General features: G+C 41.4%; 1 protein-coding gene across 5 annotated transcripts in view; it reads right to left on the minus strand.

Annotated features, from left to right (window-relative positions):
- CNTN4 (contactin 4) overlaps positions 1 to 26,544 on the minus strand; it is an 814,349-nt gene that overhangs the window by 106,590 nt on the left and 681,215 nt on the right. For all 5 annotated transcript variants that reach the window (XM_074344450.1, XM_074344446.1, XM_074344447.1 and 2 more), the window contains one exon: positions 14,256 to 14,406. In XM_074344450.1, coding sequence (XP_074200551.1) covers positions 14,256 to 14,406 — 151 coding nt within the window. The remainder of the gene's footprint in view (positions 1 to 14,255; positions 14,407 to 26,544) is intronic.

The raw sequence follows: 26,544 nt of genomic DNA on the forward strand, positions 1-26,544 counted from the left end.
ACACCCAAAATGTCTTAGACATTTTGTCAATTCGACTGGTAAGAGAGAAGACATTGAAAAAAAAAACCCCAAAATAAACAATAAGGAACCAAACTGGGCAGTGCCTTTAAGGTCCTGGTCAGCAGCTTAGTTTCTGTCTTAAGGGTTAGTGATAAGATCTGAGCTGTATTTTGAAAAGACTATTGTGGCCGGTACAGAAAACAGGTTGGAAGGGGGTTGGGATGCTATCCAGGCAATGGTTGAGGGGTGTTATGGACTGAATGCGTCTTCTCAAAATTCATATGCTGTAATCCTAACCCTCAATGTGACAGCTTTAGCAGGTGGGGCTTTGGAAGATGATTAGGTCATAAAGTGAAGCCCTCATGAACGGGACTAGCACCCAGAGGACTCCTCCTCTCTCTCTGCCATGTCAGGTTAGAGTGAGAAGACGGCTGTCTATGACCCAGGAAGTGGGTCCTCACCAGGCACCGAAACTGCAGACACCTTGATCTTGGACTTCCCGGCCTCCAGAACTGTGAGACATAAGGGCTTGCTGTTTAAGCCACCCAGCCGACCATGTCTTTGTTAGAGCAGTTCGGATGGACTAAGACAGAGGCTGCTGGAACAACCCAACAAGAGATGATGGTGGCTGGGCGGGGGCCCTGGCAATGCAGACGGAAAGGAGGTAGATGCTATACATTCTTTGGAAGCAGAATTTATAAAATTTACTAAAGCACTGGATACGTGGGATGCTGAAAGAGGGAAATCGAAGATGATTTCTAGGTTTCTGGCTGGAGCAACCAGATGGAGATGGTGTAAGCAGAAGAACAGGTTTTAGGGTGGAGGTAGGTGGCTGGAATGAATTCTGTTTGGGGCATGGTAAGCCCAAATTGCTCAATCCTGGACTGAATGTGTGCATTTGGGAGTTGTCAGTCTGGATGGTGTGTAAAGCCATGGGAGGAGATGGGATCGCCTAGGGTCAGGGCCGAAGCACAGGAGCGCAAAGGAGGCTAAGCAGATGAGGAAGGTGTGGATATGCTGAGCAGGATGATCCGAAAGAAAGGGAACGAGAAGGAAGAGTCTGAGGACGAAGGAAAGAGCAGGGGTGACTCAAAGAGTGAGAGTCCTTGAGAAAATGAGAAAGGGTCATGGTAATTTTAAAGTGCACTGTTTTGTTCTGAGTCAGAACATATTGAATTCACCTGAAAACTGTTTTTCTTGGCATTAAGAGCAGTCAGCTTCATTTTTTTCTGTAACAACTTTATGCATCCTTTGGAACAAACCACCTCTTTTGGAATAAAACCCTTTAGAGCAAATCAATATATGGGAAAGTCAATGTGTGCGGAAGCAACTGAAAATATAAAAAGCACAATCCAAATCTTATCTGATTTCTATCACAAGATGCGTAGAAGACAGTCCAGATGTCTCTTTCTCTCAAGCACGCAATCACCCCCCAACCCCCCATTGCCATTTTATTGAGATCATGGTCAAGGCCATATTCTATGAAATTCCTCACCTCCCTCTTTCACATTTATTTCTCTGTGCCCTCACCCACCCTCTCTTCCTTCCCACAGTCAGAGAAGACAGGTTCATCCTTCTTTCCCATAATAATTGATTTCAGGTCCAATACCCTCCTGTCTCCTTGAGAGCATCTCCCCTCCCTTATATCTTTAACTCCTTCTTTACCATGATGTGACTCCCCTCAGGCTATCAAGATGCCCCAGCGTCCTCTATCCTATTAAGATCCTTGCCTCAGGGATCCCAGCCTCCTCCAGTGCATAGCCAATCTTCCTCTTTTCACCACTTGACATCTGCAAAAAGCAGTTACTGCATCCAGCTGCTTATCCAGCCAGGAGAGCTTTTGCTTTTGTTCAAAGTGTTTATTTCAAGGTTAGTTTGCCTTCATTATCACTGCTCCATATATAGCCTGAGGTCCTCATTCTCTATGACCTCTCAGTGACACCTGACAAGGTCAAATATTACCATTTATGATACTTTTTTACTTGGAATTTTACAACATCCCAGTTTCCTGGTTCCCCTCTTAGTTTTCTGATGAAATCTTGGGGCTTCTCTGTCCCTCTCTTGCACTCGACACAATTCAAAAGCATCTAACCAGAATGCTTTTCTTCCTCCATTTTCTCTCAATGAAGTGTATTCACCCTCATCACTTCAAAGAAGATGAGCTGGAAAGCTAGGTGTCTCGTCTTAGTCTCTCCCACGAACTCCAAACTGGCACCTCCGCTCTGAGCTGTGCTATGTCCCACAAGTAATGATGTTCTGGTAAGTGTTTAGCAACTGGCTGTCTATGGAAAAAAATGCCCTGACATGTGCCAATTTCCATGGTGCAAATATTCCCACTATGGTCAATGTCAAGCTGCCACTGTGACCTCACTGAACACAGTCCTGGAAAGAGACGCGCACCACTGGCTCTGTCAAGCCCATCCGAGCGAGGTTCGGGAACCTCCTCATGATAAGCCTTTCAAATTCAGCACTCTGACGCTGAACTCATCATCTACCCAAACTGGTTAGTCTACTTCCAGAGACTATAAGTAAGCATTAAGAAACCCTTTTTTTCTTATTGGTCAAAGGATTCAGTGCTACTTTTGTTATATATTTTGCCGCATTTAAGGAAATAATCTTGCTTGGAGGGAGGAATGCATTCCATAAAATGGATCATCTGATACAGAGTGGCTTTCAGCATTGACAACTTACTACACTTGATCATTTTTAGAGTCATGGAGGGTTAACTAATTTATTCTAATATTATCGATGATTTGTTTCATTAAAAAGCTTAAAACTCCTGTTCTATGACATAATTATGTTTCATAAAGGAAGGACAGTTGAATTACAAAATATTTCTTATTCTGGGGAGAGGAGGAGGAATTGTATGCATTAAAACACACACACACACACACACACAGCAACTTTGTTTAATAGAGTCTTTTATCCACCACCTGGATTTCTCATCAGGCAACCTATAATTCTACTATATGTACCCTCTAGGTGCCATATGTTGTAATTATATAGAGAGCCAAGTGTTGCTCTAATTAGATCATTTGGCAAAAGGGATTTAGAAACACCATGATGGATATTTACTAGTAGAGACCTAATTAACTCGGCATATCTGTGACTGAAATATGAGGGCAATACTGCACTGCAGAAATATAGGGTCAAACACAGCACAAGACACTCGCCCTTCAGTATTTACATAGTGCCTACACCTCTAAGCGGTCTAGCAGATTTGATTGCTTGAGATGACAAAGTGAGGAGGAACCCGAATTGCCTGCCTTCCTGCCTTCTCTCTGCCGAGGAGGCACAAATGCCGCCTTTCGGGTTTGAGTATCCAGTCATATCACTTCAGTTCTAATTGCTTTTAATTACATGCCACTTCGGTTTGAATATTTCCATGATCACTTAAATCTATTTGATGACACAGAGCTATTCTCTCTGAACAAAGGCACAGCGGAGGTAGTTCAAGGACTTAATTTACCTCTTCTCTGAGGGGCTTAAGCTGGTTGTAACCCAGCCCTGAGAGCAGACCATTATGTCTCCTCTCCCCCAGGAAATTACAAAGCTCTGGACCTGCAGGCTGTCAATTTATTACTGAAAATACGAATTGTGTCACAGTAAAAGCTGCTTCTGGCCAGCCACCCTATTCATTGTAAAGGCATCAGCAATAGTCCAGTTTTAAAAGGGAAGTAGTGAAAGCAGAGGTTTATTTTTATTAATAATTGATTGACTTACAACCAGATTCCGTGTTCTCTTTGCAGTAGAGAGAAGTGGCTAATGTTTTGTCCTTCGAGCAAAGCTGGTGGAGACATGTCTTCTGGAATAGGTGAGACATGGGTTTGAATCCCAGCTCTAAAACCACAAAGCTCTGTAAACCGAGGTAAGGTAGATACCCTCTTTGGACCTATATTTCCTTAACAAAAACATGGGGTTAAAAATAGGACTGATCTCATAATGTTTTTCTGAGGACTAAAAGAGAACACATACAAAATGTTTAGCAGAGGGCAGAGTAAAGGCTGGAAAAAAAAAAGCCAGGTATTATTGTTATTAATGCATGAGAGGGAAATGATGGCCACCAGACAACCAGGAAATACACAAAAAAAGCCAAAGCAATCAGTGTCCGGAATCCTCAAGGATCCCCAAAGCACAAGGTGCACTCACGAATGCGCCGGTGACATAAAGGGAGAGCAAAGTCTCATTTCAACTTAATAGTGAGATTTCCTGAGCTTCTTCATAGCCAACCTGCCTCTCAGTGCTTCCGTCACTATTATTTTATATCTGCCAATGTTATTTCATAATGTTAATCATCTCTGGTTGAGAAACCTGAAGCATCTCCCTACTGAAGATTGTGCCATCTCTTCCATTTAACGCGGCCGACACCAAGTCTTCCCCTTGGCTGGCTGCCTCTTCTGCCCTCGTTTCTTGGATGAGACTTGCTCATATCTGTCCCCTAATCTTGCACATCCACAAGCTCCAACATGGAGTCGTCCCCCTTTCCCATCTGCCTCCCTACGTGGACCATTTTCCTTCACAACTGCTAACGTTCACTTCCTGTTAGAAGCCAATTCTGGCCGACCCTGCCTGACCCCCAGAGTCTCTTCTCTGTGGGTTCCCTGAGCACTGCCGCCTGTTTCTGTTGGGAAGATATTATGTTAATTGGTACTTTAGCTGTGGTTTCTCAAATTGTTTCATGTGTCTTGAGATTTCTATCTTCTCTCTCCTTCAACTGAACTCGGCCATGTATCATTTTTAAAAGAATTTGTAAGTCATAAAATTCAAATGAGAACCCTTCTGCAAACCACTCAGTGTAAACCACAGATGGCCAGCCTGGGGTGATGACTTCCCATCACTCCATTCTTTTCCTGGTTTTCCAGAAATGTGGGAAGAAGACTAGACATGCACTTTCCCCTGGATCCCCACCTTCTGTGTCTTCACTGTGGAGCTCCCTCTCCTGATTTCTCCAGGGAGTTCAAGGCTCTGGGGGCATGAAAAAAAGTTCGCTCCAGCAAAATGTGGGAGCCACCGCTCTAGAGATGCAAAGGAACAGCATTTAGGCCTCCAACCAAATTTACCTCCTCTTTATTTTGCACCAGATGGGCTCAGTAAAACGGACAGTTTAACCAAGAGGTAAGTCACAAAGAAAAGGTAAAAGATGCAGCAAACCACAATAAAACCAAAATAAGAAAGCCAAGGAAAGAGAAGGTTGCATTCCTGTTAGTTATTTTAATACCCCTTGTTTCCAGAAACGTGCCACGAGTTGGAGGGAGGCAGCAAACGTTTTTCTGGCAAGGGTCAGACAGTAAATATTGGAGGCTTTGCAGGCCAGGTGGTTTCTGCTGGAACTCCTCAACCCTGCCCCACTGTAGCGCAAAAGCAGCCCAGACAAACCACTGAGGAATGAGTGTGGCGCTGTGTCCAATTAAACTCCATTTGTGGACCCTGAAATTTGATTTTCATTGAACTTTCATGCATCAAATGCAAAAGGCGATTTTTCTTTTTATTTATTTCCTACCGTTTGAAAACATAAAACCCTTCTCAAGCTCGCAGGCTGTGCCAGCACAGATGGTGGGCTGGGTGTGGCCCGTGGGCTGCAGTTTGTCAAACCCCGGACAAGAGTGTTTTGAGCAAAAAGAATAGGTTGTAGAAGAGCTTTATGGCAGGAGGAATAAGGTCATTTGAAGAACTGACAGGAGGTCCACACAACTCATGAAGTAAGGATGAGGGAGATAAGAGAGAGCAGGGGGTAGGACGGCAACTGGGAGCCTGACCAGTTTGGGGTCTTGCTGGTCATGCGAGGGGCTGTCTGTCCTGAGGTTAATGGGAAGCCACTCACATAGTGTCACATCTGGCTGTGAATTGGAATCACCCGGGAAACTTAAATCCAGATTCCTGGGTCTCACCTCAGAATTCGTTCTGAGATGGAGAGTGAGATCTTGCACTTACAAATGTACGTCCATTGGTCCTGCTGCAGTCTGCTCGCACCGGTCTGCAGACCTGAATTTGGGAACTACCTCTGGATCTGCCTGAAGGATGGAGAGACACTGCCCTAGGAAGGTCAAGTGATTTCCCAGATGGCTAGGCAGTAAGTCCCCACAGATGCTTTGTGAGTACACACAACGAACTCAACTGAGCAAGAATGAGAAACAATTTAAAAGAAGCATGGAGACTCCTGCCAAAACCATTCCCTAACTCTGTCTGCTCCCCAGGGACGTGTGAGCTCTTGAGCTCACTATGACTATAAAATGGTATTTTATACATTGTTAAAAAATAAAATTTGTATCGGTAATAAGATGAAAATAAAAGGAAGGAGACTTTTCTGTCCCTTTTTAAATGCCGCCTGCAGAACCCTGATTTAAATTAGGTTATGTTCATCACATCAAACGTGTCTCGTACGGAGGAAGCGTGTGACAAATGTTTATTGCTTTGAATTTATCAGAGATATGATGTGGGAGGTTTCGTCTTGTGGCAGGTTTGAGCGAGGGCTGGTTCCAAATAAGCCAGTTAAGAGGTTAGTTTAACAGCTGCGAAGTCCATACAAGAGGTAGCAAGGGCAGAACCAGGACAGGGGCAGAGGGCTGACTGAGGATCGATGTGGGTCTCGAGACCCCTGGAAGGATTTTATCAGGTGTTCTGTTTAGCTTGGGGCCCTTATTTTAAATACTGCCCTATAAAAACTCAGTTCTCTTCTCAGCATATCCTGAGGTATAGCCAGTACCATGACCGCATGAGTAGAACAGCTGGTGTGGGTCCCTGCCTGAATCTGGACATCACTTTATAACCTCTGACCACACGACAGCACACACGACACACCAGACTGAGGGAGAAAAGGCTGGTGGCTGAGGGTGAAGTTCATGGGGTCTGCACCGGACGGGGTCTGTGCATCATTACAAACACTTACAAACAAATGGCTCTAAACTCTTCTGCAACTGCTCTTCACGGGAGCTGAAAGCCATAACTATTTTATGCATGGCTCTAGGAGAGACAAACCAAAGTAATGGGGAAGTTCCAGGTCTGAATTTGGAGAGCAGGATAAGCTCTGTGTGTTTCCAGGACTGCACATGCAAAATTAAAATGATTTAGTACTACCAATAAGCGGGGCAACGGATTCTATCTAGAGCAATGATGCTCGAGTTGCTTTGATGTTGTTTTGCCTCCAAGGCAGGATTTCCATTATTATGGAGATGAACTGCGTCTAATTATTGCAATAACATAATTGTTCCCTAGGGCAGAATTCCTAATAACAGAGCTGTATGGCTCTGCAGCAACTGTAAGAGATATCCTGAGGGCAGGTTTCTCATTAAGAGCACAGATATAGACACTCTGCCTCCGGAAGAGAAACAGAATGCCTGAGGCAATAAACTTTCCTTTCCACGCAAGGATTAGATCGGCCTTCTGGGCAAATACCTGCCATCACGTTTGCTCTACCTCCCAGACTGCCGGGATTCACACCTTAGACACAACATGAAGTTTTGCCGCCCTGCGCTGGGATTTCCCTACGTCTATTACACGAATTTCAGCTCTTCCAAAGGCCTTTGGAAAGAGAGGCAAATTAGGGCAATGATCTCATGTCACCTTGGAGGAAGATTTCAACGTCTCTGGACAAGATACATGAATTTTATTCCTATTTGGGTTGAATATGCTCACAGAATGTTCGACCTGACCTGATGATACCGTGGGTAGGGGGCAGTGGTCAGGCAAACCTACATGTGTATTTCAGTCGGAGAAGAAATGCCTCAGAATACGGATGATCATACCACTTTACTGTGTCTTTAAAACATGCCCACAGTGACCTAAAAGTGATCTAGCCCAAGGTGACGTCCAGGTTCCTATTTCCAGCGGTCATCTTTGAGCTGTTATTTTGTTGGACCTTCTTAGAAGCACCAAGCACTTGCTGCTTCCTGAAGCTTTCTGCTCCCTTGGTTTCTGTGAATCTCATTCTGCTGGTTGTTCCCCCACGTCTCTGATCCCCTGTCTCAGTCCTCCCAGGGGGGGTCTCTCTGCATGTGGCTGTTCCCCAGGGCTCCATCCTCTGGTTCAAAGGTATTCTCATTCCTATAGCTCCCCCTGGGTGCACACATTCACTCCACAGCTTCTAATGGCTGGTGAGATCCAGGTCTCTGCCTTTGAGTAACTCAGACTCGTATGCCAATTTCCTATGGGACATTCACTCACCGAGCCCTCATTCTACACCAACCACTGTCCTACACGCTTCTGTCACAGGATGGGATAAGCACACAGGGCTCTAAGAAACCACGAGAGTCCTTCAAAGTAGACGGAGGAAGGGACTGTGAGCCGAGGGACGCGGGTGACCTCTAGAGCACTGGACACTGATTCTCCCCTAGAACCTCCAGAAGGAACACGTGACTTTAGCCCAAGGGGAGCTATTTCAGATTTGCAACCTCCAGGGCTGTGAGATATTAAATTTGTATTGCTTAAGCCACACACACACACACACACACACACACACACCCTCTGTTCTCATGGAATTTACATTCTGATGAGGTGGAGCGTAGAGAAGACAGATAATGAAACTGCAAGGGGAATATGTTAGTATTATTGGTGGTGATAAGAAGTATGGAAAATACAAGGCAGGAGGGAGGATGGGGGAGTTTACAATTTGAAATAAGCTAGTGGGAAAAGCCTGCAGTGAGAGGGAGACGCTTGAATGGGAAATCTCATTTGACTATGGCATCTCCACTTGCAAGCACCTCAAATTTACCATGCTAATATTAATCTCTTTATTGTCCCCTCTCAGATTTGCTTTTTCTGTACTCAGTATTGTGGCAAATGGCACTGCCATCTACCTGCTCAAGGTGGAATCCTGGGAGTCATTTTCTTTTTTTTATCCTTCTTTTAAAAGTCTTTCAACTTAACACATCATTAAGTCTTTTAAATTCGACTCTTTAAAAGCCCATCTATGTCTCCCCTCCTTTACTCGCAGGAGACTGACATCATTGAAGGCCTTTTGATTTCCGTCCTGGGCTCCTGCCTGCAACTGGTCTCTCCGCCTCCCTAATCTTTTCCCTCCTCCACGGTGCAGGCAGAGCAACCCTGCAGCACGCATATGAATGCGCATTCCCTTGCGTAAAATCCTTCAGTTCTCTCTGGGGTCTTCCAGATAAAGTGTAAACTCCACACACATAAAATTCAAGGCTCCCACAATGCACTGTTGGCCGACATTTTTCAATGTTCCTTCTAAGTCTATCACCTTTATAACATGTGCCCTAGGATTATTGAAAACCTTACATTGTTATTTTGCTGCTGGGCCCCTTGCACGGATCTATAAGCATTTTGAGAGCTGGGTTTATGTCTCTCCTGTCTGTCTATCCCCAGCGCCAAGCAGAGGGCTGAGCAAGTGGCAAGCGCCCAATGAATGTTCTGTTCATCGATCGAAATTGGAGTTGGCCAGTTTGTTCTGAAACCATGCCTGTGACATGCATGGAATTCTTTTTGGAAATCTGTACTCAGTTATTGTCCATTACTTAACATAATGCACTAGCCTAATGTCTAAAAGGAAGGTGAGATATTCTCAAGCATGAGTAAGAATAAGAACACTTTATTTACACAATTTTAGCTCGGGTAACATTTCACTCACTTCTGCTTTAATGAGAAGTAAAGTGTTTTGTCTAAGTGAATTTTCCAAACAACTAGGTTTACCCCTTTAAGTATTACGTTAATTTTTAAAAATAACCATTGGGAGGGAGTGGTCTTTCTGTGATGCACACTCTCCTGCCTTACCAACAGAAGAAAATTAAAGACAACCGTTCCTCTCTAGGGACATATCATAATAATTATCATCCTTTGCTAGAGAGATGAAGTTATTTATTCCCTTATTAATACTGTTTTAATTCTGAATGGCAAATTAAATTCTGGCTTTCAGAAAGACACTGAAAGAAATGATGGGGACAGTGACAGGAGTCCACGTCATGTCATATGAAGACTGTCAGGGACATTTGGGCTTGGAGAAGTACTGAAGGAAGACTTGAGAGTAACTCGCCAGTATATAGAGGGAAGACGGGTGGTGGTGAAGAATGAGATTTTTTAGTAAAACTTCAGAAAGCAAAGCCAAAAACAATGGGTGGAAATTATAAGTATATACGTTATGAGAAATAATCTAACAATCAGGTCCCTGTCTTAGACGTAACCAGGGGAGGATGAGGGTCCAGGCATTGTGGGAGTCCCTGCCCTGCAGTGGAAGCTGGGCACCATGATGGTAGTAGGAACTGGACACTGCTCCCGGCCCAGAATCCTTTTACTCTTCTTCTGGTTGCAGGGACCCTCATTTCTTTGGGGAAATCCCTGTGCTTTCTCAGGCCATGACGTTTGATGCGGGGCTTCTCCATGTGCCTCTTGGGGTAAGCACATGACCATGTCCTAATCGGCGTAGCACATCCCCCTTGCACGTGACCAGTGCAGGGAAGAGCACTGACCATGGCAGATTTATTCAATTCCATGAGCATCTATTCTGGAATTGTTGTGAGAAGTTAGAAAAGAGGGGAAGCAGAGGGCTTCTGGCAGCCACCCTACCACCGAGAGAGGAGAGAGCCTATCAGAAAATGGAGCCACCGCAGAGGAAGGCCCTGGCGAGGGATGAAGAGAGCGAGCCTGTCGTGATGGCACTCTGGGGGCCCTGTCCCACCTCAAGTCACAGTCCATCCCTGCCCTTCTCAAACGTGGAGCCATGAGCTCCCTGTCGTACTGAAGCCAGCTTCTAGTTGGGTGTCTGCCGCTTACCACCAGAAGGGTCCATCTAAGTTGGTTTTGTGACTCCTTACCATACTGGGAGCCTAGGTTTTTATTAATGATTCTACTATTTCTGTACTTTGATGTTTTTGTTTGAAACAGATCAACTTCAGCCTCATCTGCCTCAAGTGCCTTCTGTTTAGAAACCAAAAGTAAACAAAATTATCAACTTTATTCAGTTAATAGGCTTAATTGCTCAATTAATCCAAATGATTCTCCTGCTTTGGCGGTGACTAGAGGCCTCCCCTGAGAACTAAAGTACGTGGACCTTTGTGACAAGTCATCCCTATTTTAAATGTCTGACGTTGCCTACACTCTGATTGCTGGATAAATATATGAGAAAACGAGAAATGATTTATGTATATGGACATGCTGCGTACACAATAACAAAGCTATAAAGAGTGAAGATTAAATCTTTCATTTAGTCGGCTGGTTTAATATAGATAAGGCCAGTGTAAATGTGATTTCAATTTCTAAAGCCTGGAGAAACCAAAATAAGCACATACAAACATATTTAAAAATTTTTTTCGTTTGTTAACATTAAACCAGTATTTTTGATTCCTAACCTACCAAGATAACTACAATATCGCCGTATGATTAAATAAGGTAAACATTTAAATATTTTAAAGTGTTGTTTCTTATATATATATATTTTTTGTAAACTCATTTGTAGGCAGTTGGTCAGTTACATTTGAAATTAAATATCACTTAAAAGGTAGCATTAGGCAAAGTCTGTCAAAACAGAGAGTCTACGGAGAGTATTTGTAAAAAGTGATACCTGATCATAAAGATTTGTCCCATTGAAACTGTGTTTCTATCAGTATTTTGTACTTGAGATTAATAATCTTTTATTGGAATGTTGAAGATTTGCCTTTTGATGCTTAAGATTCCAAATCTCAAAAGAGAATTAGGGCTAACCAGCCGGTGTATCAGAAACTACTACTCAACACTGGACACAGTCAAAGATTTTTGCATTTTGTGTTACAGGTCTAACAATGTCAGTCTTTTCTTAAAATAAGAATTCTAAACTTTTTCACTCATTAATTCTACATATAATTGTTCTTGTTCAATTATCCACTTTATTATGTTTCTCCATCATCAGGAAAAAAAGAGAAAATGGCAGAATTCTTTGATTATTGGGGAAATAAATAAAATTTTAAAATTTAAGATAGTCCAAATAAAAGTCCACATTTCTAGTTTCTCTTGAAAAATGAGAAGGTGGGAGGCACTTGACCTGCATCTCCATTTGGTGATAATCGAATAGAGTGGCAGGTGTCGCCCTTGGATCTGCCACACGCGGAAGTCTCCACCATTCACCTTTAAATTATTTTTGGCCAGCTTTTGGATTAATTTACATAATGAAAATCAATCTATCTGTTAACACACTGTAAGCGAAGGAGAAGGGAGAAGCAGAACTGTGAGAACACAGCACGAATGCGGAGAAAAAGTGCTAACACTGAGAGTTTGGGGCCATGCCTGGTGACACTGGAGGTGAGGGGATAAATACCAAGACTTGAGTAATGATGGGAAGTCTCTTTGGTTTAAAGGTATCTTTAAGTGCCATAGAAATGTGGAAGCAATATTTGAGCCCTATCAATCAAATCAGAAGATAAAAACTGGAGTGAGATAGCTTGGTGATAAGTAGTGGAAAGAGTCTCTAAAACCCACTTAGTAAATAGAATTCTTGATATCAATATACCATTTTCCCAAAGGTAATTTAACCAACATGTACCACGGTTAAGTTATAGCAGTGATAAGCAGTTACCAACATTGTTCAAAACGGTAGGTTGTTCCTTTTCTTCTAGGCATATTGTAAGATTATATTTCCCTGCTGGGTTGTTGAACTTGGGCAGAGCCATGTGACTTGGCCAATTAAACATGTGAAAATGAAGTGTTTCACTTCCGGGCAGATGCTTTAAGGACATCATACATATATAGCCACCCTCTTTTCCTTCTGCAGTTCTAATGTTCCAGAGAGGGCTGTTCTACCAGTCGTGGCTTTACAGGGCAGCAAAGCCAAGCTGCCTCCCAGCAGACCCCTGATGGGCACACAGTCAGGATGAGAAATTGCCTCTTGTTTTAAGACCCTGCAGGTTACTTGTGACAGGGACAAAGTTTAGCCTCTTCTGGACTGATTTCCCATGTTACTCAAACTTCATTCATTCATGGTTTTTGACAGGTCTGCCTATTATCCATACAATTTTTAAAATACTTTTTCTTTGTATCATTGTTATATTAAAACTTTTTAAATGTAGCCTAATCTAAGCAATACATGCGGTACATACTAGTTATATTTCAATTAAGTTTTAGTAGACATCAAAGTAAATGCCTAACTGCTAAAAGTAATCTTACATACCATATTGGGGGAAATACTGAGGTCAAACAGGAAAGGAACCTGATGTTTAAGACGGCAAAATAAGAAACGAGGCTCTCAAGTTCTAGGTTTAGTTCCAAGCTATGCCAATAATGAGTAAACTATACTGCTTTCTTGATAAACGGAAGTCAGAAAGAGATGTATATTATGAATTTAATGTGTGACTACACCATCTATAAACTATATCAGGTTTGTTTGCAAAATCATTTAAGGACAGCAACATCAGTGAGGTGATCTACTTTGCATGTGTAAATCCAAAGGTGTACAGGTGTAAAGCAGATACATACACGTTTTAACAGGCTTCCCCATTGCAACCTTGAGTACTTGACCTTTAGCATCAATTAAAATCATTACGTATACAGCTGGTAAATGTCATCTTATGGCTGACATAGACTCACGCATAATTACCATTTTCCAACAGACTGAGTAGATTACAGGAAGGGGTGGGGATATTTTACAGAGGTGACAGCCAAGAAGAGGTCTTCAGAGATACTCACCATTTGTCACAATATGACCTGAAACCCCACACTGTATAAACAACATGCATTCTAAATATAATTCACGTATAACAGGAAATACACAGGTGAAGAGTTTAGACCTCAGAAAGAAAAAAAAAAAAACTTTTCAAAACAAGTTTCTTCTTGAAACTTTGCTTCAAAAAGACATGATTGAAAAAATAAAAGCTATGTTATTTGAGAACGAGTTTTGGAATTAGAGATATTTAGCTTTAGAAAAGGAGAGACGAACGAGATATACCAGCCACTGCCAAATATTGGAGGGGTTGTCATAACAAAGAAGAATTGAATGTTTATGCAAAAAGGAGGTAGGATGGAGAAAAGTGGGCAAATCTACAAATAAATCTTTGGCTAAAATAAAAGAAGATACTCCAGCTGCTCATCTTTGGGCAGCTATGAAAGTCTTCAACAGAGATCATGTGATCAATTCAGGCAGGGAGGACTTTCTAGAATCTTAACATCAAGAGAGAGTATAAAGACCACCTTATTTACCACCCTCTTCCAAAGCTTCAGTTCTCTGATTAACATTCAGTCCATGAAGAGCAGATCGTAAATTCCTTCCTCTAGAACTATTAATCACAGACCAATAAATTATTATAGGCTAATCAAATATTAAAAATAGTTCAAGATAATACCTTTCATTTTCTCTTAATATGTCCCTTCCTTTCTTCCAGGTGTAGACAGGTTTCGGAGAAGCTTTTGGCTTACACTCAATGACAACTTCACCTCCCACTTTGACAAGAGTTACCCTTTTTAAGAGGGTTCTTGAAAAATCCGGACCCACAGCTGGAAGAGAATAAAGAAAAGAGTTGATTATTATGGAAGAAAAACCCCACTAGATCATTCTCTGTAGGTTTTTTCTTTCTGTAATGCGCTTACTGCTGTCTTGAGCATCAAAGGGAGGAAATTAAATTTTTTTCCAAAGTAAAGGCAGTAGCCCTAGAAACTGCGATGGGTTGATGAAGAGTTGAAGCATCACTGGTATACAGTAAGATGTACCAGTTGTAAGCAGACAGTTGATGAATCTGGTATACTCCAACATGAAGATCAAGACACAGAACATTTCATCACCCTACTGAGGGATTCTTTAAAAAAGCATTCCATGTTCAAATGAACAAATATTTAAAAATTTCAGGGAAGCAAAAGGGAAAGACAAAACCAAAAAAAGCTCATAAGGCATTTTTCTGATTTTGTAGGTTAAAGCATCCATTCTTTGATAGCTACCGTCTCTGCGCTGACTCAGCACTGTGTGCATGTCTATGTCAGAGGACGTGCTGAAATGTCTGTATTATTGCCCTATGTGAGCGTCTCCTTAAAAAACAGTGACTTTGTGCAGCTTCCCACTACTACTGCCTAGTGCAATGCTTGCCTCTTGTGGGAGACACTGTGACTTGCTCTCAGAAAACTCTAATCCGTGCTCACTACCAGTGTTCCAGAAAATTCATTCATGTTGACACCAAATGTGTAGTTGTGTGGAAATAACATTAAATAATTATTTCTTTCCTAAAACAAAAGATATACATCTGTGTCCTAACAGAAATATAAAAGATGCCTTCTGGAAAAAATCTCCATTTTCTTCTGCATAAATTGAATTAACATATTTTAGGATCTGTTGTGAGAAGGGCTTCATCTCCTAGAATCTTAATTTTCCCATATTTTAAATCTCAGACTCACTGCAGTTTGACTTGATGGAATTTAAGGTTTCCTATCATGTTGAATGTGAAATTTAAATAATAACCATAAATTACTTAAAGGAGGACAGGGAGTGAGTATGCATGTATGTGAGTACAGAGAATGGTGGTAATTTTTAAATTGATTAAAAAAAAAAACAACAGGCTTCAAAGGAAGCAAGTTAAATCTGTATTAAGTGCTTTTGTTGTGGAAATATTTCCATGGTCTAGAAAGAAAGAAAGATGAGAAGGTTACTTTTTAATGGGATGATGCAATATACACCTGAGGCTGGTTTTACTCTGGGCAATTGATACCTCAATCTGTGTCCCTTATTCATGAGGGGTGGTTCTATAACTCAGAGAGTAATTCCATAATGATAACTGCAGATAATAAGTAGAGTTCAAGTACAAATGTTTTTGCTATAATGAGATAAATGTATTCCTTGTATGATCTGCAAAATCACATAATAAAAATTATAGGGTTCTGGAAAAAGATAAGGTCAGGACAGACCTACTCAATATTATGTAACAGGAATACTGACAAAAACAATAATCATTCTAGTAAATATGCTGGCATAATTAGAATGACAGCTTAAATTCCTAATAGACAAATACTACACACAACACAGGACTTCAGTGTGTGTGTGTGTGAGTGTGTGTATGAAGACAGCTCAATGAATTAAGGAAGCTGGAAGAGGCAAGAAGAAAGAGTTGAGATTGGTAACCTATAAAGCAAGCGCAAGCTACAGAAAGACTGACGAGAACCACACTCTGAACACCGCCACGTTAGAGTACGCGGCCAAAGTGAGCCAAGAAGAAAAGTACGGGGCTGATTGGGAGTCATGGTCAGTATGCCTTCTGCCTTGGGTAGCTGTGTTGACCTGTGTTAGTGGGCTTTGTGTTTGGTTGCTGGAACTAGTAAAACACATGGACAAAGCCAGCATCTGTTACATTGACATCACTTCTCCATTTATCACTCCCACACATGCTAATCTGCAATACAAGAAGATTCTTGTAGCAGAATACACTCATTCCCATCTTGGGTTAACACCTGAACTGACAGGTTAATGTAAAAAAAAAAAAAATCAAGTCCCCAGAAGTTTTTTTTTAAAGGCATTTTGTGAAATAGTTACAAATCTCTAACATATAAAAAAATCCCTTCTTAAAACTTCATCTTTTTACACACATATTTTTATCACTTTAGGCAGACATTTTTCATCTGTTCAGGAGGAATTCTGCAATTGCATTTGAAATGAGTTTACATAAATCAAACTGTGCACAACACATGGGTGTATTTCTCAAAAAACTGTATATTGCTTTTATGGGATTTGAAATAGGAAGATATGAGCCACACAGAAGGCAGAAAATGCACATTCCAGTTTCCAAAGCATTTGTACTGTAGGTTGTGCATGTTATCTTTTGGATATCATAGAGATAACACTGCCTTATCTCTAGGCATGTTTTTCACTAATAAAAATGGAATCATAAATTTAAATTTTTTCTCTTTGTTTACTCAATTTGCTTAATTTACTTCTAGTGTTAGCTAACTCTGGGAATCTATCAGTTGCCACCATAAACTGCAGTGCTTTCTAGGGGAAAACTGTCAGACTTTCATTTGTTTTTGCATACTAGACCCATTAATGGGTTTCTTAACATTCTGCCATTTTGTAACCATCTTTCACACCTGTGATACCCTAATGCTTGTGGGATGATGCTTTTTTTGGTGTCTGTGTCCTATATTTATTCTGATTCCCAAACCCAAGGAGAGGTCTGAAGGAAAAACAAAAGGAGGCTGTTCAATTTGACATTTCTAGAGAATCAGGCTTTAAAAGTTGTTGGTAAGGTCCTAAAAGGGCACTGCTAGAATCCAATCTTTGCAGGTACTGCAAAAAAATTAGTGCACATTGAAGGTGAAACTTCAGTGAGTTCCTAATAGCTCAGAAAAGATAAAACCAACTGTCAAATAACTCATTTGAGTCTGAGAGTAGCACCAATCCTGGCAGATCCTCATTTGCTAAATCTCATGCACTTAGAGGACAATGTTTCTTACATGGACTACTAGAGGGCACTGCTCTCCCAGTCTTGGTTTAAGTCACACTACAGGACTGCCTTCCTGTGGGAAATGCAACTTTTTATTATTTATCAATGATCTTTAATACATTAACATTACATTATCTAGGACAAGTACCTGGCTGGGAGAAGCCGTCTATGCAATTCTCAGCTGTTTGCTTTGACTTAATTAAATGACTCTTGGTCACGTGTCAAGGGGATTTTTAAGTGGCCGACAGAACCCTTGAAAACTGAAGTTGTGCCGTAGTATCATTTTTCAAGAGAATGCTAAGTCCTTAACGAGATGTGCAGTGCAGTCCCACTTGGGAGATGTATGGGTGTGATATTTTACTCTGTCATTGAAGAGGAGAGGGCAATTACATGCGCCTGTTCTATCAGAGTCTGTAGAAACACCCCTGGGAACAAAGCCAGGTGATGGATTAAGGCTGGCCCTTTCAGAAGTTCCAAAATTCATATTATTTTTAACCTTTATCTATTATCTTTAACTATTACCTCATCACTCCATAAAAATAAACCTAGAGCAAATGCATTCATTCAAGGATTTCCACCACTGAGGAGATGTCGCTGGGATCAGATTTTGAAACCCCAAACTTCTCCTGGCTTGCTGGGCAGGTACCTAGAAGGCTGGCGGCAGGGAAAATACTCTTCTTTCTAGGTCCACCGCTTCAGAATGGCTGATTAAAAATCAGCCTCTCGGAGTAGGGATGGTATTCACAAAGAGACTCTCAACAAATTATAAAGTGAGATTTTTCTATTCTAGTATCAGAACCATTCTGATACTCTGCTCTGCTGGTTTTGATCTAATTCACTGAACACTCTGTTTCCCCAAGGTTCCTCCTAACACGATGGCCCTTCCTGATGGGCTCCTGCTCTCCTGGGTAAGTTATTACAGAACAGAACTAATCGTACTGACAGTCACAAGGTAGTTTTGAAGATTAAATGAAATACACATATTGTACATCAGTATCTTCCCAGAGCAAGAACCTTATACCTGCTCCTCCTCTCTGCTATTCCCGCTAACTCCACTACTGCCACCATTTTTAGAGAATTTTAAGCTGAAAACCCTCTTGGAGACAAGAAAATATATTTCTGTTTGAAAAAAAAACAACAATAAAAAAACCCTTTTTATTTTGAAATAATTATAGATTCACGGAAAGTTGCAGAGATGATACAGAGAGGCCCTGTGTCTCTTTCCTCAGCTCCCCACCACGGTTACATCTTATGTGAGCAAAGTGCAGTATCCACACAGGGAAACTGATCTTCGCCACAGTGTGGAGCGTTCTATGTTATTTCACCAACTGCTTCAACTTTTGTAACTACCACTGAAATCAAGATACAGAACACTTCCATCACCATAAAGATCTCCCCCATGCTACCCCTCTACAGCCACACCTGGCCCCTCCTGCCTGTCCTTCCTATGCCTAGAAACCACTAATCTGTTCTCCATCTCTTCAGTTTGGTCATTTTGAGAATGTCATATATATATTATATACATAATGTATGTGTATATATACATGTATACACACACACAAACATATGTACATACACACATACATACTCATACATTATGGTCTTATTTCACATAAGATTTCTTTTTTCAGTCATCAAATACTCTTGAGATTCACCCAGGTAGTTTTGAGTACCAGCAATGAGTTCTGTCCTATTTCTGCGTAGTAGTATCTCATCCATCCTCGTGTGGCTGGGAAATACATCTTTAATGTTGGCATTTCGGGCACTGTGATAACTGACAAACACTTGTAAGCACAGGAGCCGTTTCAAGATGTCTTGACACTTTCTCTGCCAACAAGTAGGATCAGACTCAGCCCTTTTTTCTTTATAAAGGTTTGAAAAGCCAAACATTAATTGTGTAGATATGGGTGAAATCTTTCTTATCCAAAGAAAAAGACTTTAAAAGCCATTTTGAAACATGGCTTCTTGCACAATAATTAACGTGTTGGCTGAAAATCATTCTTATGTTTTAAAAGCTTTCAGCTGCTAAGCCCTTGTTAACCTCCCTTGAGCTATCCCATCTGTATAAAGATAAGACAGTGTGCATTTTTAAATATCTGTAATCACTCTGACCTTCCTGTATCAGGCCAAGTTAGTGATATTTCATCATACTTGGCATAAGGTTCTAAACACTCACACAAATTTGTGTCCTCGGTTAAACAGTGTACATACAGTATTGCAATGCCGTATCTGATTATGAATAACTTTCTTATGAGATAGAAATACTTGTTGAATTAAGAGAGACTGTGAGACTTCTGGAATTCTACTGGTTAAGAAATGGTAGCACTGGTTCCTAGCGATTTATTAGATCATCAGTTTCCTGAAGGCAGCGACGATGCATTATGGATTTGAACATCCCTTGGACCTAGCACAGTGCTCGGCACAAAGTAGATGTTCAGTCAATATTTGTTGAATTGACACCTGTTTTGGGAGAGAACTCGGGAGTTTAGTTCAGAACAGGAAGTTTCCTTCTCATGATGCTTTGCCTGGATACCACAGCCCTTTCTTTTCTCCAGGTGGGGGTATAAATGGCTTCTTGAACTTTCTGGTCTGTGTACAAGACACTCCATCCTCTCTAGACTTGGACCTCAGCCAAATAAAGCAGAACCACCCAAGAAACAATCTGGCTGTTCATACAGTCGGCCCTTGGCATCCGGTGTCCATGGGGAGATTGGCTCCAGGACCCCCGAAGATACTGAAATTGGCAGGTGCTCCCTCAATGCTAGTGGAGCACAGTGCATACAGTCAGCCCTCCATAACTGGTAGATTCACAGTGCTGACTGCCTGCACTGCTGACCATGCGAACTGGGGTGATGGCAGATGTTTAACGACTGGCTCTGTAAGCAGAAGAGAACGCCGAAGAACTTGGTTTTTCGTATTTGCCAATTTCTGTGGTGCAAATATTCCCATCAGGGCTGACTTCAGGCTACCAACAGGAAGTCACTGAAAGCTGAACTGAGAAGGATACACTGACCCAGCTCCTGCCAATATGCACTAGCTCCCGCATGTAATATTCTTTCCCCACTTCCCAAAAACACATACTTAGGGGAAGGTAACAGGTGACAGGGCAAGTGGGCTCTGGGAGTTCAGCTGTGCCCAGATTTGGGCCTCTCTCTGAAGCAACAGGACTGTCTCCTCTCTCCTCGCTGGGGACTCCCAGACAGCCAACCCAGTGTCATCAACGCCCTTCCAGTTCCTTTGACTGGTTCATTCTGTTCAAAGAATCTGCTTCCTGATGCTTTGTGAGTTACAGTATCACAGCAGTTTTAAGGGCCCTGCCCTAGACATGCAGGTTCAAGAGCAACATACCACAGGGTGGACGAGAGATGCAGAAGTGGTCCAGCAGTGACTGGTCTCATGCTTGTCCTGTTCCTCCAATAAGGCACTTAACTGAAGGACTTGTTTTTGCCTTTGTGCTATGCTTATTTTCAAACACATTCAAAAGGTTTTATTAAGAGCAACCTGACTCACACTAAGTACAAACGAATTTCTTCAGGAGCCTAGAAGAGCCAGTGTCAGCTCGTGTTTGGGGGGAAAAAATACAGCTGGAACGTTGTTGGTACAAACGCTCTATTTCTGGTAGAAATTGTCCCACATGATTAACGAAGCTTCTGTCAACACTGGGTTCATAATTGGAAACAAGGATTAATTGGAAGTAGACTGGATGAACCAAAAAGTCGTTACTCCTCCCTCCAACTCTTAGTTGCTTTTACAAGACAGGAAGCTATTCTGCTGGGACGACTTAAAACTGGGGAACAAAAGGTTTTATAAAGCAGATTCTTGATCAATGGCATCTAAATTTAACTGGTCATAAGACTCACTTGGGGGACCTTATTAACTATACACACTCCTCAACTCCATCCACCATGAGAGGGGACCTGAGAATTTAAATTTTTATAGTTTTTGCCACTAAAACTGTGCTCCCCAGAGCACATGCATTGGTGATCACCTGGGAGCTTATTATAAAGGCAGAATCTTAGACCCCACCCCAGACTTGAAACTAGAATCTGAATTTAGCAAGATTCCCAAGTAATGCGTATATGCATTAAAGTTTGAAATTCGCTGCTAAGTCTTTTTTGAACACCAATTCTAACACTCCCTGGGTCAGGCTACCAAAACAGAATCGATTTTTTGCCAGAAAGTGGTGGAGAGAAAAAAAATTATTACTTTATTTCATTTATTTATATATTCACTAATTCAAAGAGACTTGCAGTGGATAATGGTAAAAGACATAAAGTAATAAATACATTTAAAATATGGCTGAAGTCAAAGGGAGGATAGAAAACAATCTTACTACACTTAGTACAATAAAGTGAGCTTCTGGAAGCCAAAGTAGTCAGGTTAGCCTGGTGGGCAGAAGGAAAAAACTCTATTTCTTTCTGACTGATAAAGAACAAAACAAAAACAAAAACAAAAACAAAAACCAAAAGAGAACTATATAATTTTTTAGAAGACAAACTTTCTTCCTGATTCTAATTTTAAGAATTTATTGGAAGTTCCTTTATGTAAAGGTCTTTGGCCCTCGGAAGGATGCTGCCTTCAGAGCAGTTTTACAGAAGACTCAGAGATTTTAGTGGTGGGATAGTATGGTCAGCCCTCAGTATCCACGGGTTCTGAATCCATGGTGGGTTGAATCCAACGCCATGGAACTTACAGATACAGAAGGCCGACAGTACATGGTATTAATACTCAGTGATGTCTTGGACTGCATTCTTGAGTTACATTTTAAACTCTGACTTGCTGAAGGCATTTCTTTAGGGCAAATGACATAAGGAATCATTATAATATTTATCTTTCAGATTTTTAACAAGCCCCTTCTATTGGCTTTAAGCCACCGGAGCCACGCCAAGTACATCTTAGTTCAATTCTCCCATGGCAGCCTAAGTCACTCTGTTGGCTGAATCCTAACACACTATCTTGGCAAAAGGGGCCTTTCAGACATGGTTGGAATCTCTGATGCCCGATATTTCTCTTCTCTTTTTGTTTTTTAAATTTTTTAGTTGAGTGTAGTTGATTTACATTAGTTTCAGTTGTACAGCAAAGTGATTCATTTATACATATACATACATATAAATTTTCCTTTCAGATTCTTTTCCATTATATGTTATTATAAGAAACTGATACAGTTCCCTGTGCTATCCAGTGGCTCCTTGTTTATCTGTTTTATAGAAAGTCCGATATTTCTTTTTGGCAGAAGAACTTCGGATTCAGAATCCTGACCCAAATCAGAAGCTTTGCTTGATAGACTATATTCAACTTAAAAAAACAGACAAAGAAAAACTCTGTTTAGGGTAGCTTTCCTATTTTAGCCTAGTGGTTTTCAAAGTTGGGTGTGGGACCAGCAGTGTCAGCATCACCTGGGAGCTCATCAGAAATGCAAATCCTCAGGTCCCAGCCCAGAACTTCTACGTCAGAAATTCTGGAAGTAGAGCTCAGCAATCTGTGTTTTATTTAACAAGTCCTCCAAGTGATTCTGACGCATGGCAACGTTTGAGAATCAATACCACAGGATTTTTTTTTTTTTTTTGGAGAATAACATGCTTCTCCATTCTTTTTCAAATTTAAGTACAGTCAGCTATAATGTGTCAGTTTCTGATGTACAGCACAATGTCCCAGTCATGCATATACACACATATATTCGTATTCATATTCTTTTTCATTAAAGGTCACCACAAGATATTGAATACACTTCCCTGTGCTATACAGAAGAAACTTGTGTCTTTTTTAAATCTATTTTTATAATCTCAAACTCCCAAACTTACCACAGGAAAACTTAACTGCCTTCTGATCTGATCAGTTGGAACAGTAGTTCCCAACCTGTACTGTTCATTAGAATCACACCTGGGTGGCTTTAAGGACTGAAGGGTCCCAGGGTCCTAGGCCTAGTGATGCGTTAGTTGCTATGGAGGATCGTATGGTATCAGGTTATTGAAAAGCTCCCTAGGTGACTGTAATTGGCAGCAAAATTTGAGAACCAAGGAAATGGATTTACTGGTGATTTTGTGGCTGTCTACATTACAGGCTTTTGGTATGTATACTAGTTAAAAATAGCAAAAAAACAAAAAAAAAAAAACCAAAAAAAGCCCCCAAAACAAAAGACTATTATATTGCTACAAACACTTTTAGGTTTGCAACAAGTTTTCACATGTGATCTCTTTTAGTTTTTTGATAGTGAGGAAAAGCACATTCTACTGATAAATGAATGTTTAGTGACTTGTGAAAAATATGAAATTTGAGTTTGAGATCCAAGTGCATAGCTTTCCCTCTTCACGATGAGTTAAGTCAAGCTCCTGCCTAGATGACTACAGCTGGGCAGGAGAGGCTCTCGCCCTCTCCTTGGATGCTGATCACACTCAGCACATTTGATTATTTTGTAATCTGGCTCAACGAGGCAGCTGAGAAATCAGACTCAGACGCAGATGAGCACTTGCGAAAGTCCCCGTGAAACAACTTTTAGTTTAGCCTTAATGTTTTTCTAATTTGCAAGCCCATCATTTGGACAAATGCCAAATCAACCAGATAATTGCTCAAGCCTGCACCTCACTTTAATTGGCCCATCAGTTCCTTAATGGCATCAGAGTGTCCTGCCAGAGTCTGACGTCCTCCACCACACAGGCCAGGAGGATCCCCATGGTACTGAACCACCGGACAGAAATTCCTCAGGACAAAGCTACTTCTCTCCCTTATGTAGTCCTGGCAAAGTCGGGCCGTATTCGAGACCACTGGGAAGACATCCACTTGCTCATAGGGATCATTCATCCCATTTCAAAGTCAAAGATACTCAAATAAATAAATGAAATGATACTCCCTGTATAAGAAAAAAAAAATCAAAGATACTCTGAGTCATGGCCTGTTATGACCCAGGTGAACTGGGCGAAGTAACCAAGCATCATGGTCCATCACAACCACTCATCCTCCGTAGGGAGTGCTGTTGGTACCCTACACAGATTCTTTTTCTGACCCCAGCTGCTGTGAGCACTGGCTGCTTACCACCTCCAGCTGCCCCCGTCTCTGGGAAACTGGGAGGTTCTGCCCCATCCGCCTGCCACCGCCACCACCTCCTAAGGGGCAACCCAATGAATAATACAGAGATTTTTACAAGGCCAGCCTCCTTGCCTCAGGTGGTAGTAACTTTGAGATGCAGTTTATGCTCCAGACATCCTGCCTCCAGGATGCAGATGTGACACAGGCTAGACTTCACCTGAGACCACGTCCCTGTTCAGCTGCTTTTGCTTTCAGGTTTGTCCCAAAGGACACTCCCCCAGGGACTCACAGGTACCCGAACCCCTGCCTCTGCTTTTGGGAGTTCAGTCATCCTCTACGATATGTACAGAATGACATAAGTATTCTGTACGGAGCATCACAGAAAAGGCCAAGTTTGGCAATTCAGTCAGCAGCCCCCATCACCAACAGGATCACCTATGTAAGTGGACACAAACATTAAACATGAATAGAAATAGTTCATTAGAAAAGTTATCCTTTAATCAATAAAATGCCTAACTTAGTTTTCTTCATTATTTTTTTTAATGGAAGATTCGAGTTTCCCCGTGATTATAAGACTCTACTCACTACAATTCCAACACACCTTCGTGAGTGGGGAGAGGGGCAGGATGATGGTATCACAGGGAATCACGCAGCACCAGAGGCGTATGCCACACAAGTAAACCTCATCCATGACGTAGCTTAATACAGGAGAAAAAGTCTGGGAACAGCTGCCTTGAGGAATAATAAACTATCAATTGTAAGAGGCCAATCACAAACAAGGACATTTCTATTCGAAATACTCCTAACCAGACCTACTCTAATACACTGACCTCAAGGTAAAAGGCTCTCTATGGCATTCTCCTATCCAGTGAGTAAATCACCCAGCACCCAGGTTAATTATTCAGCAGTTTCAGTCCATTAAATATAGATACGTTACATATACATTAAATACCTAGACAGAACACATAAAACAAGACCAAGGGAAAGCCTATTAAACAGATGCTTCCTGACCATCTCTTATTCATGACTTTCGGGCTGGTACCCAGCATGGAAAGGATTCTCCTCTTAAGCATTGGAGGAAGCTGATCATTTGACTGAGAGCTGGAACCAGCACAATTTTTTTTCTTCCTCATCCTGAAGGACTTGTTTTCATCTTTGTTTCTATGTTGAATTCAGCCTCCCTAGGATTCCAACCTAGGTAATAACCAATCAGTTATTTGATCCACTAGAGTCAAACTATTGCCATTCTGCAAGAAACAACATGACTAGTGGAATACAGTCATATTAGAGCTTACCTAAGGTAACCAATATTAATTTACATGTATTCTCACATAGTCAAGTGTCCCTTTCATTCACTTACAATGGACTCTAGGGATCAACCCATTCAAACTTTACCGCCCTTCAATTCACTTGGAATGTGCTAGCGTGATTTTGGGGGGGAGGCAGAAAAATGGGATATTAAAGAGGAAACATCTAAGCTTGTTGATGAAGATCCTCTAAAATTAGCCCTTATTTTTCCATCTTTTTTTTTTCAAGTCTAAACTTTGCCTAAATGATTTATGTGTGTGAATCAAAAATTTTGAAAAAACACTCAGGATTCTCTGTAAGCGAGAAACTATCCAGATGTTTTAAAACTCTGAATCTTCCTTCAGGCCCGTTCACTCTGATCTGCAAGCTTCCTGGTCCTTTCTCTCTGTCTGTACAAATATAAAGCATTTTTCAGGGCTCAGCTGATTAGTCCAGTCCATTAGACGAGCTCCCTTTCCTGAATTTCTGAGAAGACTTACTATTTTTACCACTTATTTGGCCTGTATCACTTACTGACATGCCTTATTGTTCTATTCAACAGAGATCAGGGGGTCAAGTAGCTTCTCAAACGTTTTCATCTTATTTTCCCTGCTCTAGCGTGCTGATCTCAAGGGACTCAAGAAAGGACTCAGAATTCATTTGGAATTAGATCCATTTGGAAATGATTTTAAATAAACCTCTGAATGTAAGAGTTGGAGAAGTGATTCCCACCTCTCAGGCCTTGAACTCTGGGTAGTGGGGAGGGGGAGGACCTGGAGAGGATCCTGGAACACAAACAACATGTATACACACACACACACACACATTCGGACGGGTACACATATACACTTCTCATACAGACTCTGTTATGTTCAGCTGTGGGTAGTGCTCTAGATAAAAATCA

This window comes from Camelus bactrianus, chromosome 17 (genome assembly GCF_048773025.1).
Source record: "Camelus bactrianus isolate YW-2024 breed Bactrian camel chromosome 17, ASM4877302v1, whole genome shotgun sequence".
Lineage (NCBI taxonomy): Eukaryota > Metazoa > Chordata > Mammalia > Artiodactyla > Camelidae > Camelus > Camelus bactrianus.